The sequence below is a fragment of the Ascaphus truei genome, chromosome 9, assembly GCF_040206685.1.
Source record: "Ascaphus truei isolate aAscTru1 chromosome 9, aAscTru1.hap1, whole genome shotgun sequence".
Classification (NCBI taxonomy): domain Eukaryota; kingdom Metazoa; phylum Chordata; class Amphibia; order Anura; family Ascaphidae; genus Ascaphus; species Ascaphus truei.
The window spans coordinates 37,593,235-37,605,869 of NC_134491.1; the positions used below are offsets into that span (position 1 = coordinate 37,593,235).

The 12,635-nt window shown below is 44.1% G+C and overlaps 1 protein-coding gene across 1 annotated transcript in view; it reads right to left on the reverse strand.

Moving 5' to 3' along the window:
- LOC142502831 (putative helicase MOV-10) overlaps positions 1 to 12,635 on the reverse strand; it is a 91,822-nt gene that overhangs the window by 19,006 nt on the left and 60,181 nt on the right. The window contains exons 16-18 of the mRNA XM_075614387.1: positions 10,192 to 10,309; positions 4,704 to 4,895; positions 2,009 to 2,074 (exon numbers count right to left, since the gene is read on the reverse strand). Of these exons, the coding sequence (XP_075470502.1) occupies positions 2,009 to 2,074; positions 4,704 to 4,895; positions 10,192 to 10,309 (376 nt within the window). The remainder of the gene's footprint in view (positions 1 to 2,008; positions 2,075 to 4,703; positions 4,896 to 10,191; positions 10,310 to 12,635) is intronic.

Genomic DNA, 12,635 nt, shown 5'->3' on the forward strand with positions numbered 1-12,635 from the left:
GCCCATTGTCCACGCAAGGTAGTCCGGGTGTGCGCCACTGTTAGAGTCTTGGGGTGTCTTTGGGTCTGCCATTGGGAATCCAGGGAGGGGGGGGGCCCGGGTCCTCTTCGAGGTGGGGGCGTACGGCCTTGATAGGGGTTGTTCCGCGGTTCTGGGTCTTTATGGTCTCCGCTTCCCCCTGGGAGCCGGACTTCATCGGATCACGTGGGTCGCGAAGCTAGCTCCATCTATCTTTGCTGGTCCGGCTCTGCAGATGGATCGAACGACTCTCGGCGCCATCTTTCAACAGCTCCTCGGGAACGGTTCGGAAGTGGTGAGGGCTGGGCGTCGGCTGGATCGTGGTGCCGTCCGGTGTAAGGAGGGAAGGTGGAGAAGGTAAGGAGGGGAGGGAGGGGGGGGAAGCAGAAGAAGGAAAAGAGAGGGACGGAGACGGAGGGGGGCTAGGGGGCAAGGGGGGGGGAATGTGTGTGAAGAGGGAATCCTCGTATTAGGTATGGGGTGGGAGGGTAGTGGGGGGGGAGTGTAGAGGGGGGGAGGGAAGAAAAAGGGGGGGGTTGGGGGGAGGGGGAGGGGGGAGCAGGATATAAGCAGCTGTGTCGTCTCCTTAGTGGTTCGGGATTTGAAGCAGGAGGGAGATATCATGGGTAAGTTGGACATCTGTTGAGGCTATCTGGTCTTTCAGGGCTCAGACTCGGGTTCACTGGATCCGTTGGTTGGCGAGTTTTTCGGAAGCCCGAGGGGTTTCGGGAGGGTCAGATCTTGTTGCTCGGGGGACCCGCTCTTCTCCTCGTGGGGGGGTGATGCCGATGACTTTGAGGAAGTCGTTCGTGTCTGCTGGATCCGAGATGGTATAGAATCGTCCATTCCTCGGAACGATAAGCTTAAAGGGGAATCCCCAGCGGTAGGCGACCCCACGGTCCCGGAGGAGAGCCGTAATGGGTTTCATTTCCATGCGTTTCATAACCGTGGACCTGGATAAATTGCTGTATACTTGAACAGCGTGGTCGTCCATTTTAATATTTCCCGCGCTTCTTGCTGCCGCCGAGATCTTTTCTTTAGCAGAGTATACGTGATACCGAACGATCACGTCTCGTGGGCGTTTAGGATCGGGGGATTTCGGGCCAAGGGCTCTGTGTGCTCTGTCTAGCTGTAGCTCATGTTCGGTTAGATCGGGGACAAGGCTTAGAAAAAGTCTTTTAAGATAGGACTGGAGGGATTCTGGCGTGATTGACTCTGGGATCCCTCTGAAACGTAGGTTCTGCCTACGGTCTCTATTTTCGTGATACTCGATAGAGTTTTTAAGGGCGGCGATCTCGTGCCCCATTCGGGCCATGTCGTCTTCCATGTTGGAGTGTGCATCCGAGATAGTGGTGATTTGGGCCTCCACTGCGTCCGTCCTTGCGGTTAGGGTGCTCAGATCCGCATGTATATCCCGCAGGACCTTTTCCAAGTCCTCTATAAACCCCCTTCGCATCTTCAGGAGAAGCTCCTCAAAGAACTCCTTGTTGAGTTCTTGGTGGGCCGGGACCGCTTGGCCCAGAGTTGCGGCCTGAGCGGCGTGCTCCTGCTCCTCGGCGCCATCTTGCGATTCCGAGGACGTTGGCTTGGCTGAAAAAACTTAGACACGGGGTTCTGAGCCTTTTTCTGCTGCTTCCCCGCCATCCCTGGAGTTTCGGGGGGAGTGCTGGCCACTTTTGGGGGGACTCTGCTGTGTTTGGAATGCTTTTTTGGATATCTTCGTGGGGAGGGTGTCGGGAGCTCGTTTCCTAACCTGCCATTCGCGGTGACGTCACCGGAAGTCTCCCTCCTAACCTGCCATTCGCGGTGACGTCACCGGAAGTCTCCCGCAAATTTGTTATTTTAATTAGCAGAAATAGAAAAAAGCTATATGCATTTTAATAATTCTTTGCGTCTATACTGTATATTTGAAATACAGATGACACCATTCATAAACAGTGTGTCCAATAGGTGCTTTTGAAAGTAGAATGTTGAAATATTTTAATGTTACCTTTAATTCTTTGATGTCAGCCACATTTTTCAGTTTTATATCAATTGCTTTACGGAGTTTTTCCACCTGAAAAAAAAAAAAAAAGATTCATTATCAGTATGTGGGTGCAACAGATGAACCCCTTTGTAACTATTGTACTCTGAGCAGCAACCACAAATTTGTTTGTGTGGGTTTTATTAGGGCACAAGATGCACATTCATTTATTCCTATTAACCCCTTCAATGGGAACAATCTGAGCTATTTACTAGAGCTTTGGAATTAATGTTTCCCCCTTTTGATACATAATTCCATAAGAGCTTACACAATATACCATCAAGCCACTTCCCAGTACTGGAGAAGATTATCGCTGCTTTCATTATAATAGAATGGATCTTATTTCCAGAACTGCGAAGTGGCTTCACTGCATACTGAATATGGGGCCATAAGTTCAACATTACATCTGGATCGATATAAACATGAAGCACTGTCATGATAGAGAGTTTGGCCCGGGATTATAGGGGTTACACCCCATTTGGCCACCCTCTACTCTCACCTGGGAAGCAAGGGGTTAACTGGACTGGGGGCCAATAATGTATTTTTTCCTTGCTTCAGCCATCCAACTGTTTATTCCCCTGTATAAATGTATTGTTTCTGTGCCAGTGTCTGCACCACACACACACTGGGGCTTAAGCTGTTAATGAGCTGCAGTTTAGGAAAATACATTAGGATGCGTGTTGTCTTTTCAGAAATATCTGGGCTTCAAAAGGCTTGATTGAAGTTGGGTGTGAAAAGTACAGAGGGGGTTTGGTGTATGTTAACACATATTGCTGGTAGAGACAGCTAGGCCCAGGTCTGGGGCATTGGGTGTGAAATCTAGCACCTGTGACAAATGTTCTCTACACAGGAGTCCCTGCTTCAAAGGTTTTATTGACCAGGGGTTATGGGGGCCAGGGGTGCGGTTACCCAAGGAGATATCAGAATGAGTGACCTTATTAAATAGAAGAATATTATGAGATGTCCTCGGCTGAACGTGCTAAAAGCTACATATGTGTATTCGTGGGACTGATTCGCACATAACGATTACAGACACATGATGTCTAGCAGGTCCTAAGAGACAGATATTAATATCTCTCTTAATTTTAGTATTACACGGTAATCTCATTGGGAGCGTCATGCGTGCCGGAATGTATTAATATGTCTCGCGAGCGTGGCAGTAAGTATTACTGAACTGAAGTTATGAAGTTATTTAGATAGGAAAAGCAGTTTTAAACGTCCTTGGGTGGGAGGAGTTTTACTCTGTGGAAAACTGTCAACCTCACCACTGATTTATGAGGGGGCTGGGTTTAGGTTGTGTTCAATGGGAAATAATTGTATAAGAACCAGGCTCAGCCTATGGCTATTGTCCTTCATGTCTTTCGTGTCTTTTGTGATTTTCAAGATTGCTGTATGAACTGCTAGTCACGATTTCTGACTATTTCATCATTTCCATCTTAAGTGAGTGTCCATATTTTGTCTCTTATTTGTATAATCTGTTGTGTTCACCTTTTTCAAGGAATAAATTACATTTTATCATATCTAAGCCTCGTTCAGTTCAACCCAGTGATATTTGGTGTGTATTATTAATAGCCTGTTACAAAGCTATCGTCACAGGCATTTACCCAGTTAACATTTCAGAAAAAGGTTGATATTAATAGAAACTCATATTTAATTAACCTAAACAACTACTGTATATCACTGTCATATATATTGATTTGCTTAGATTCGCAAGTGTTTGGAATCTATTTTTGTTTATATGTGATATTCCCATGCTTCGTGCATAAAGACCAGTGTTTACCAAGCAGTCTTTTGCCTTAAGGACCATTTTGATACTGAAGACAACTTACACCCAAATGACTGGAGTGGATTGGATTGTCTCTTCCAGTACTGGAAGGTGTCCTATGGCTGAAGACTGATTAGTAAATATAGCAACAACAAAAAACAACTTTTGTACAAGGTCCAGTTACCATGAACAATCTGTCGTCACTGTTCTCAAATTACTGCTTGCTTGCATATCGGCTCCGTTTAGGATGCTTTATAACAACGGGGGATGGAACTAGGGGTGTGGGAGGAGCTGCAGCCCGCCCTGGGTTTATACATTTTTCATTATAGTCATGTACACTATGTATATTACTGATTTCATTGCACAGCACCCCTACCCAAAAATGTTTCCTGCACTATGGTTTCTAACAGTGCTCAGTGCTATGCAGATATATTCCAGGATCGCCACCCCCATAATTACCATGATGGGCTCAGTACGTCAAATGGAACGTAAAGTTCTTGCGCACTAGGTTAGCCACTAGCTTCTGTCAACAATTGACCTGTGCCAAAAAGTGGAACCAGCACTAATATAACAGGTGATCCCTTTGAACTAAGGATATCATATGATACAAAGTTACAAAAAGTAATTTCAAATAAATATATTGTGTATGGGAATATGGACCTATGCTTCAGTCCCCTCAGAGTTAAAGTCATTCAACAAAAACATGCCATCATTTTGAAACCGAAATGATGGACTATATTTCCAAATACAATATAGTCATTTGATATCCTACTCACCATTATGCTATTTTGTCTAGAATATAGAGTTTTGGTTCTACAAATGGGCAACATGTATTTGTATTTATTTGTATGCCTTAGAAATGCATGGAAGTGCAGAGAGGAGTAACGCTGGATTTACCTGCTTCCTATAAGGAGATATGATACCAATGTCCTTGGGGGAGATCTTGGCCAACCCTTTCTTGCCTTGGGTCTCCAGCAGAGCACTGAGGTAAAACATAAGTTGTTCAATCTCATTCACGTTGAAGAAGGAAGGGCTGTTCCCTTCCCGATCGTCTTTCCCCAGCACACCATGGAAAATGATTGGGAATCCCTTGGGGGGGGTTGAGGGAAGAGAAAAAACAGGTCATTGTATTAATCTGGGCTGGATGCTCTTTCTGGAAAGAAACTGCCTTCTATTATACTGTATGTTGACTAATACCAAACACAACCACTTAGTCCCCTGTAGCAGAACAAAGATAAACAAGTCCTTGGCGCAAGGGGTAAAAATATGATGCGTAGGGTGGAGGTATCAATGTCTGTTTGTGTGAGACCAGAGCTGACGTTCTAGCAGTGATGTCATCGGGGGAGGTGTCGCGGACTGTTTAAATTGTGCCAGAGACTTGATTATCTTTGTTCTGCATCTGTTTTTGACAAGTTTGGAAAGATTCAAATTAGGCTGCCACTTTCCATTTGAGGACTGATTAACACTTTTTTACATTTTGTTAAGACTCCACACATAGGAATAAGTTTACATTCATAGTTGGCACTTTGCATCGTGAGTTCCACTTCAATTTTGATATCACACTATCACTTTTGTAGGTTTGGAATCACAGAGGTTGGCTATATATATCTACAGTTAGGTACGGAAATAATTGGACACTGACACAATTTTCATAATTTTGGCTCTGTACGCCACCACAATGGATTTGAAATGAAACAACCGAGATGCAATAGAAGTGCAGACTTTCAGCTATAATTCAAGGGGTTGAACAAAAATATTGTATGAAACGTTTAGGAATTGCAACCATTTTCAGACACAGTCCCCTTATTTCAGGGGCTCAAATGTAATTGGACAAATTAACACAATCATAAATAAAATGTTCATTTTTAATACTTTGTCGAGAATCCTTTGCAGACAATGACTGCTTGAAGTCTGGAACGCATGGACATCACCAAACACTGGGTTTCCGCCTTTGTGATGCTTTGCCAGGCCTTTACAGCAGCTGTCTTCAGTTGTTGTTTGTTTGTGGGTCTTTCTGCCTTAAGTTATGTCTTCAGCAAGTGAAATGCATGCTCGATCGGGGTGTGATCAGGTGATTGACTCGGCTATTCCAGAATATTCCACTTCTTGTCTTAAAAAACACCTGGGTTGCTTTCGCAGTATGTTTTGGCTCATTGTCCATCTGTAAAGTGAAGCACCGTCCAATCAACTTCGCTGAATTTGGCTGAATCTGAGCAGACAATACACATCAGAATTCATCCAACTGCGTCTGTCTTCTTCACATCATCAATAAACACTTGTCACCCAGTGCCATTGTAAATCATGCATGCCCATCACACTGCCTCCACCATGGTTTACAGATGATGAGGTATGCTTCAGATCATGAGCCGTTCCAAGCCTTCTCCATACTTTTCTTCCCATCATTCTGGTACAGGTTGATCTTAGATTCATCTGTCCATAGAATGCTGTTCCAGAACTGGGCTGGCTTTTTTAGATATTGTTTGGCAAAGTCTAATCTGGCCTTTCTATTCTTGAGGCTAATGAATGGTTTGCACCTTGTGGTGAACCCTCTGTATTTGCTCTCATGAAGTCTTCTCTTTATGGTAGACTTGGATTATTATATGCCTACCTCCTAGAGAGAGTTCTTCACTTGGCTGGATGTTGTGAAGGGGTTTTTCTTTACCATGGCAAGGGTCCTATGATCATCCACCACTGTTGTCTTCCGTGGACGTCCAGGCCTTTTTGTGTTGCAGAGCTCACCAGTGCGTTCTTTTTTTCTCAGAATGTACCAAACTGTTGATTTGGCCACTCCTAATGTTCCTGCTATCTCTCTGATGGATTTTCTTTTTTTTGCAGCCTAAGAATGTCCTGTTTCCCTTGCATTGAGAGCTCCTTTGACCGCATGTTGTAGGTTCACAGCAACAGCTTCCAAATGCGAATGCCACAGCTGGAATCAACTCCAGACTTTTTACCTGCTTAATTGATGATGAAATAACGAAGGAATAGCCCACACCTGTCCATGAAACAGCTTTTGAGTCAGTTGTCCAATTACTTTTGGTCCCGTGAAAGAGGGGGCTACATATGAAAGAGATTCCTAAATTCCTAAACCCTTCCTCCAATTTGGATGTGAATACCCTCAAATTAAAGCTGATAGACTGCACATTAAGCCCATATTCATTATTTAATTGTAACGTAATTAATTTTGGTAAACAGCCAAAATAACAAAACTTGTATCAGTGTCCAATTATTTCCAGATCGAACTGTATTAACCTACTATTATTATAAGCGTGTACATTGGGTACTCCCACTTCACATTATTCATTAGGTGAAGCGCTTTTTGTATGTTTCATTAGTTTTTTTTGTATCTAGTCCCCTGTAGCACCTTATCAAACTGTTTATAGGGTTAAAGGCAATCCATGAGAAGAGTATATATATATATTCAAAAACAAATAGACTATACGGTTCTGTGGCTAACAAAATGCATTTATTTGTTCGAGCTTTCGAGATACACGTATCTTAAAAGCTCGAACAAATACAAACATTTCGTTACCCACAGAACGGTATAGTCTATTTGTTTTTGATTATTAAGCTCGGCTAACACTGTACAGATACACACACACACACACACACACACACACACACACACACACACACACACACACACACACACACACACACACACACACACATATATATAAGGCGGGTAAAAAAAAGTGACAAAAACCCTTCAAAGCAAAGCCTAGCAAATGGAAATATTACTGTATACTCATTTGCATGTCTTAGACAGGTCTGCACACCCGGCTTTCACCATTATCACCCAGCACTTCCACTGCAGCAAGGGATTCTGGGAAATGACATGCAAATGAGTACACAGTGCCACCTTTTGCTTCAAAACCATTAACATGGTTCCCTATAGGCTTAAGCTTGCTGCATGGTCACAGCTTTGAGCACAGCCAGGGTTAAGATGCATAGCCAGTAAACCCACCCACATATTCTGAGAATTGGAAATTACATGCAAATGAGCACACCGTGTCACCTTTGTTACATTGTTGCCTTTTTCACCCACCATAACTTAAAACGTGATGGTAAACCCTACAGCCTTGAAAATTGCAAAGCCAGCAGTACAACCAACTTCACACTGATGATACCCATTAAAGTTGAAACATGTCTGTTAATGGTTTCTCTGGCTTTGCATCCGATTCCGATGCTGCGCTTTAAAGCTGTGTTAACAGCGAACATTAGCTTATATGGGCTCCAAGTAACTGTGGTGGGGAAGGGGTTAACAAGACTTATAATAAAGGTCAAGCCCACTTGGTTACCCCTGACCCGTGTTTTGGGGTCCTAGAGTGTCAGCTCTTGTGCCCGGGCATTGTGTATGCATTACTGTGACAGTGTGCAAAATAGGAGAAAACTTCAATTTTTGTGTTTTACCCTTTCCCAGAGGTGCTGGGACCGGGAGATTTGCAGGAGGTAAGTTTCAGGGTGGGTTTGCCAGAGAAAGTAGTTACAGGTTGTGGCTATGTATCGGGGTTCTCAAGTTATGAGTTACCCCAGAAATGTATCTGGGAATCAAGAGAGATTCTCGGATACATAGAAGCACAGGGCTCCGGGCAGACCCCATCCTGAAAGTGTTCTTGCGACTCACCACTAGGACGTCCTGCTTCAGCACAGAGCAGAAAAAGGTAAAAATGAGGCACAGAGTTTCCGGGTATAGAGGAAGTTTGTTTTATTAACATGGGGACACAAGAGGTTAATGAATCCCCACACTCTGAATCCAGTTAGGGGTTCAGGGGGGAAATCATATCATGTGTTAAAAGGTATGAATTATGGTAGCAACCACTCAGGATAAAGCAGAGAGTTTATTGGGGGTTAAGGAAAATGTTTAATTCATGTTAGAATAAAACTGTGTTAGTTAGGTTTTAAAGTATATTTTATTGAAACCAGTATAGTTTTAAGCAACAGTGTTTTAAGATATGGTTAATCTTGAAGCATAAAATTAGGCAGGATCTTTAGTGCAAAGTTTCTTCGGGGGCTTATGACTTATAGTTCAAAGAGACATTTGTCGTTAAAGTGCGATCTGTTTATCAGCAGGAAAGGCTAAGTGGGCCCCAGTATTCGCAGCTTCAAAGGGTACCTTCAAACGCCAGTAATTACAGGTGTTAAACCTTGTGTTCACAGGCAGGAGTGAGGTATACTGAGTGGCATTCATTAAGGAAGCAGGATGCTATGTGGATATGGCCAGGGGCGTGGCTACAGAAGAGATCAACCTGTGTGACCTTATTAAATATGAGATCTCCTCTGCGGAATATGATAAAAATTACATGGGTGTATTGGTGGGACCAAGTCGCACATGGTGGTTACAGACACGTGAGGTCTAACAGGTCCTAAGAGACAGATATTAATATTTCCCTTAATTTTAGGATGACCCGGTTATGTTTAGTATCATTAGGACCGGCATGCGTGCCGGAATGTATTATGTCTCATGTGTCAGGAAGTATTACAGAACTTAAGTTATGAGTACATTTAGATATGAAAAGCCGTTTTTAAACGTTCTTTGGGGGAGGAGTTTTACTCTGGGGTAAGACTGTCAATCTCACCACTGATTTACGACAGGGAGGCATTATGTCTCAAGGGAAGTAGGCTTGGCTAGATATGCTACGCAGCTGAAATGCAAAGTTGGCACATGCTCTGTCACGTTTCTTAAGCCAGGAAACCCGGAAGTTATCCATCTGGCAAAGCGTGAGTGGCCATGGATAAAATTCCCACGCAGTGATTCGCTGCAGACTGACAGGATGGACTTTTGGGAGTTTTTAAAAGGTCATGCAGTCCGTCAGAAAGTTAGTTCCATCTAAGATTCACCTAAGATCAACCAAGAAACGTCCAAGTTTTAGCGTCAGCCGTTCCGGAGTGTGAGTGGTTAACTACAGTGTAACAAAGAATTGCACCCCTCTTCCAGAATTTGTTTGAGCTAAGGATTCCCGAACGAATCCTGTAAGGACTAAACGAACATCTTTCCTCCGGCGGAGATACAGGGGTGGCAACTTTTGCCTCTAGCCGAGGACTGTCGCACGGCTCAAATCGCGCACCCACTTGCATGCGTGCAGGGGTGCCCAGAGACTTTGTTTTCAAGTCATTCATTTAGTTTCCCCATCCCAGTAAGTGTTTTATCCAGTGTAATTGTGAATATTGTGTGTTTGTCCTAAAAGGAAATAAGTTACAATTTATTTTGCCCATCTTGTGTGCTCAATCCAGAATCCCGGTATTAATGTGTTGGTAAGACCTGGTCTACCGTGACAGTAACAATGGTTTTTCAGGCAAAAGGTGACGTGGTGTGCTCATTTGCATGTAATTTCCCAGAATCCCTTGCTGCAGTGGAAACACTGTATGGTCGCCAAACCATCATTACCTTGGAAGGCAGCTTCTCCCAGTTGCAATAGGAATGCGAGACCAGCTCATCTGCTTTCACCTGCAGCTCATTATCATAAAACAGCTCGTTAGGTATGGTTAGGATGTCAGGGTGGGATCTAGGGAAAGAGAGAGAGGGAAGCAGAGCTGGTTTGCATCACGTCGTTTATCTTAACCCTTTAGGTGCCCCGTGGCGTAACCACCACATCATGGGGTCCGGCACTTCAGAGGCCCCATGAAATAGTAGCTACATCATAATCTTACCGCTCGTTCTCTGGGGGAGATTCACAGAAGCGCTAAACGCAATCTGGCTGGAAGAGGAGGATTCCATCTCTTTCTTTTGACTCACAGACGTCACATGATCGCAATGGGCAAGAGGGGCTGTGACACTCCTGTTCTGTGGTGACTCAGGCACTCAAAGGGTTAAACCTGATTGCTACCAAAATGGATTTCCCGCATCGATGGTATCAATGGGGTATGGCAGATAATACCCTTTTGATATAGGGTCTCAGTATCCTCACTTTGTCCTCCAAGTTAAGGAGGAAGGTGTTTTATATTTTTTATTTAAGTCATGTAACTGAAGAAACCAAAGAGCTGCCGTGTACAGAGATTCTGCACTATTTATGACTGGAACAGCTAGTTCTGTAACAGCAAAATCCAGTGCTCTCTCTCTTCAGTACCATATGAAGCAGCAGGGGTAGAATAAAGGTGGAGCAGGGTCCAGTTTTTGGTTTCAACCCACAGGGATTAGCAATGAATCTCAACACACCGCAGCCTCTCAGAGGCTTCTAGTTTTACCCTAAAAACTAAATAGAGGCAGGGTGTTAATGAATGAGAACAGAATGTAAATGGTGAATGTAGCTTCCGTAGCTGTGTGAATGTCGTAGAGTAATCTACAGCAGATGTGTCTTAAGGGAGAGATTTGTGTGTGCGTTATACAGCTTTTTAACATACATTCAATAATAATGGCGTTTACATATCGTCCTAAACATACAGTATCTGTCAGAATGAGTGAAGTTTGAGGTTTCTGGACCCAAGAATTACATTTTAAAACATTAAGAAGTTAAATATGCATTTGGTAGAAGAAAGCGAGACTGCCTTTCAATGCATGAGTCACTCTAAAGTCCCTACTTACATGTGGTAAAGTCTCTTCTCTTTAATAAAGTCCCATTTATTTGAATACTTAGGAACTCTTCTCCCACTCTGGGAAGCAACATTACAATATACTGAATAGTACAAATGATCAATTAATGTAGGTACCAAACCTTATCTCCCCTATGACATATAATATATACTGTATGTGGAAAATCTCAAAACAGATTAAAAAGTTTCAAAACATTTTTTTTTTTTTTTTTTTTTTTTTAATAAAGTAACTGTGGTTCAATGGGTGTCTCTCAATCGCAATAAAGTATCATATCAGTAGAAGGAACCTTAAAGTCACAAGAACAATTATGTAATAACAAAACACCAACAGATGTTCAAAAAGTATTTTGTATTGAAATAGATTCATCACATTGTAGGGCGAATTGATCACAGGGAAATTGCCTTATGATCCAGTGAGATGTGCACAGACTTAAGACAAAGAAAAAAAAATCAATATACCATGTACAGGAAATTACAGTACAATACACAATAAATTAGAGCAATAGCAGATATCATGAAATATTATTTATTTAAGTTTCAATCTGGTGCTTTGAGGGTTAATGTAGCAACAGTTTGATTTTAAAAATACAATATATTGGGTTTATGATGGGTCAAGACTCTCTCTGGTTCTGTGCATACCAAAAAAGATGACTTCATAGGGTGTAGGGGGGGGGGGGGGGCTATCACCCCAGTGTGTGTGTCTCTCTCCCTCCAGCCACTGTGTGTGTGTGTGTGTGTGTGTGTGTGTGTCTCTCCCTTCCCTGCAGTGTTTCTCTCACCTACCCCAAGGCTGTCTCCCCTTCCCCCAATATGTCTCAACCCCAACGTGTAAGGTTGCCGGGAGGACCAGTTACAATGCAGCACCAAACCCGGAAGTGACGTACACTACCGACACACTTTATTAAAGTGTGGCCGGTACCGCAAGCCGGGAGATTTCCCGGCTTGCTAGTGGCCGCCCCTCGGCGTGCCGCGTGTCATAGACGCGCGGTCACGCGTCTTCGGGAGCGTGCACCCCCTGCACGCGCGTCCAGGGGCTCCCCGAGGGAGCCCTGGTGTCCCGCGATCGCGGGACAGCGGCAGGGGGTTCCGGGGGACCCGGCGGACCCGGCAGCGGTAGGGAGAGCGCCCCGATCGGAGGGCGCTCTTCCGCTGCTTCGGCGCGCGCCCGTCACTCTCGGGCGCGCGCCAGGCTACTGCTGCGGCCAAGAACGGGCAAATGCTCGAATAAACTTGGCCGCAGCAGTAAGACGCCGGCTGGATCAGCGTGGAGTCACAGAAACCGGAGCTACACTTACGAACTGG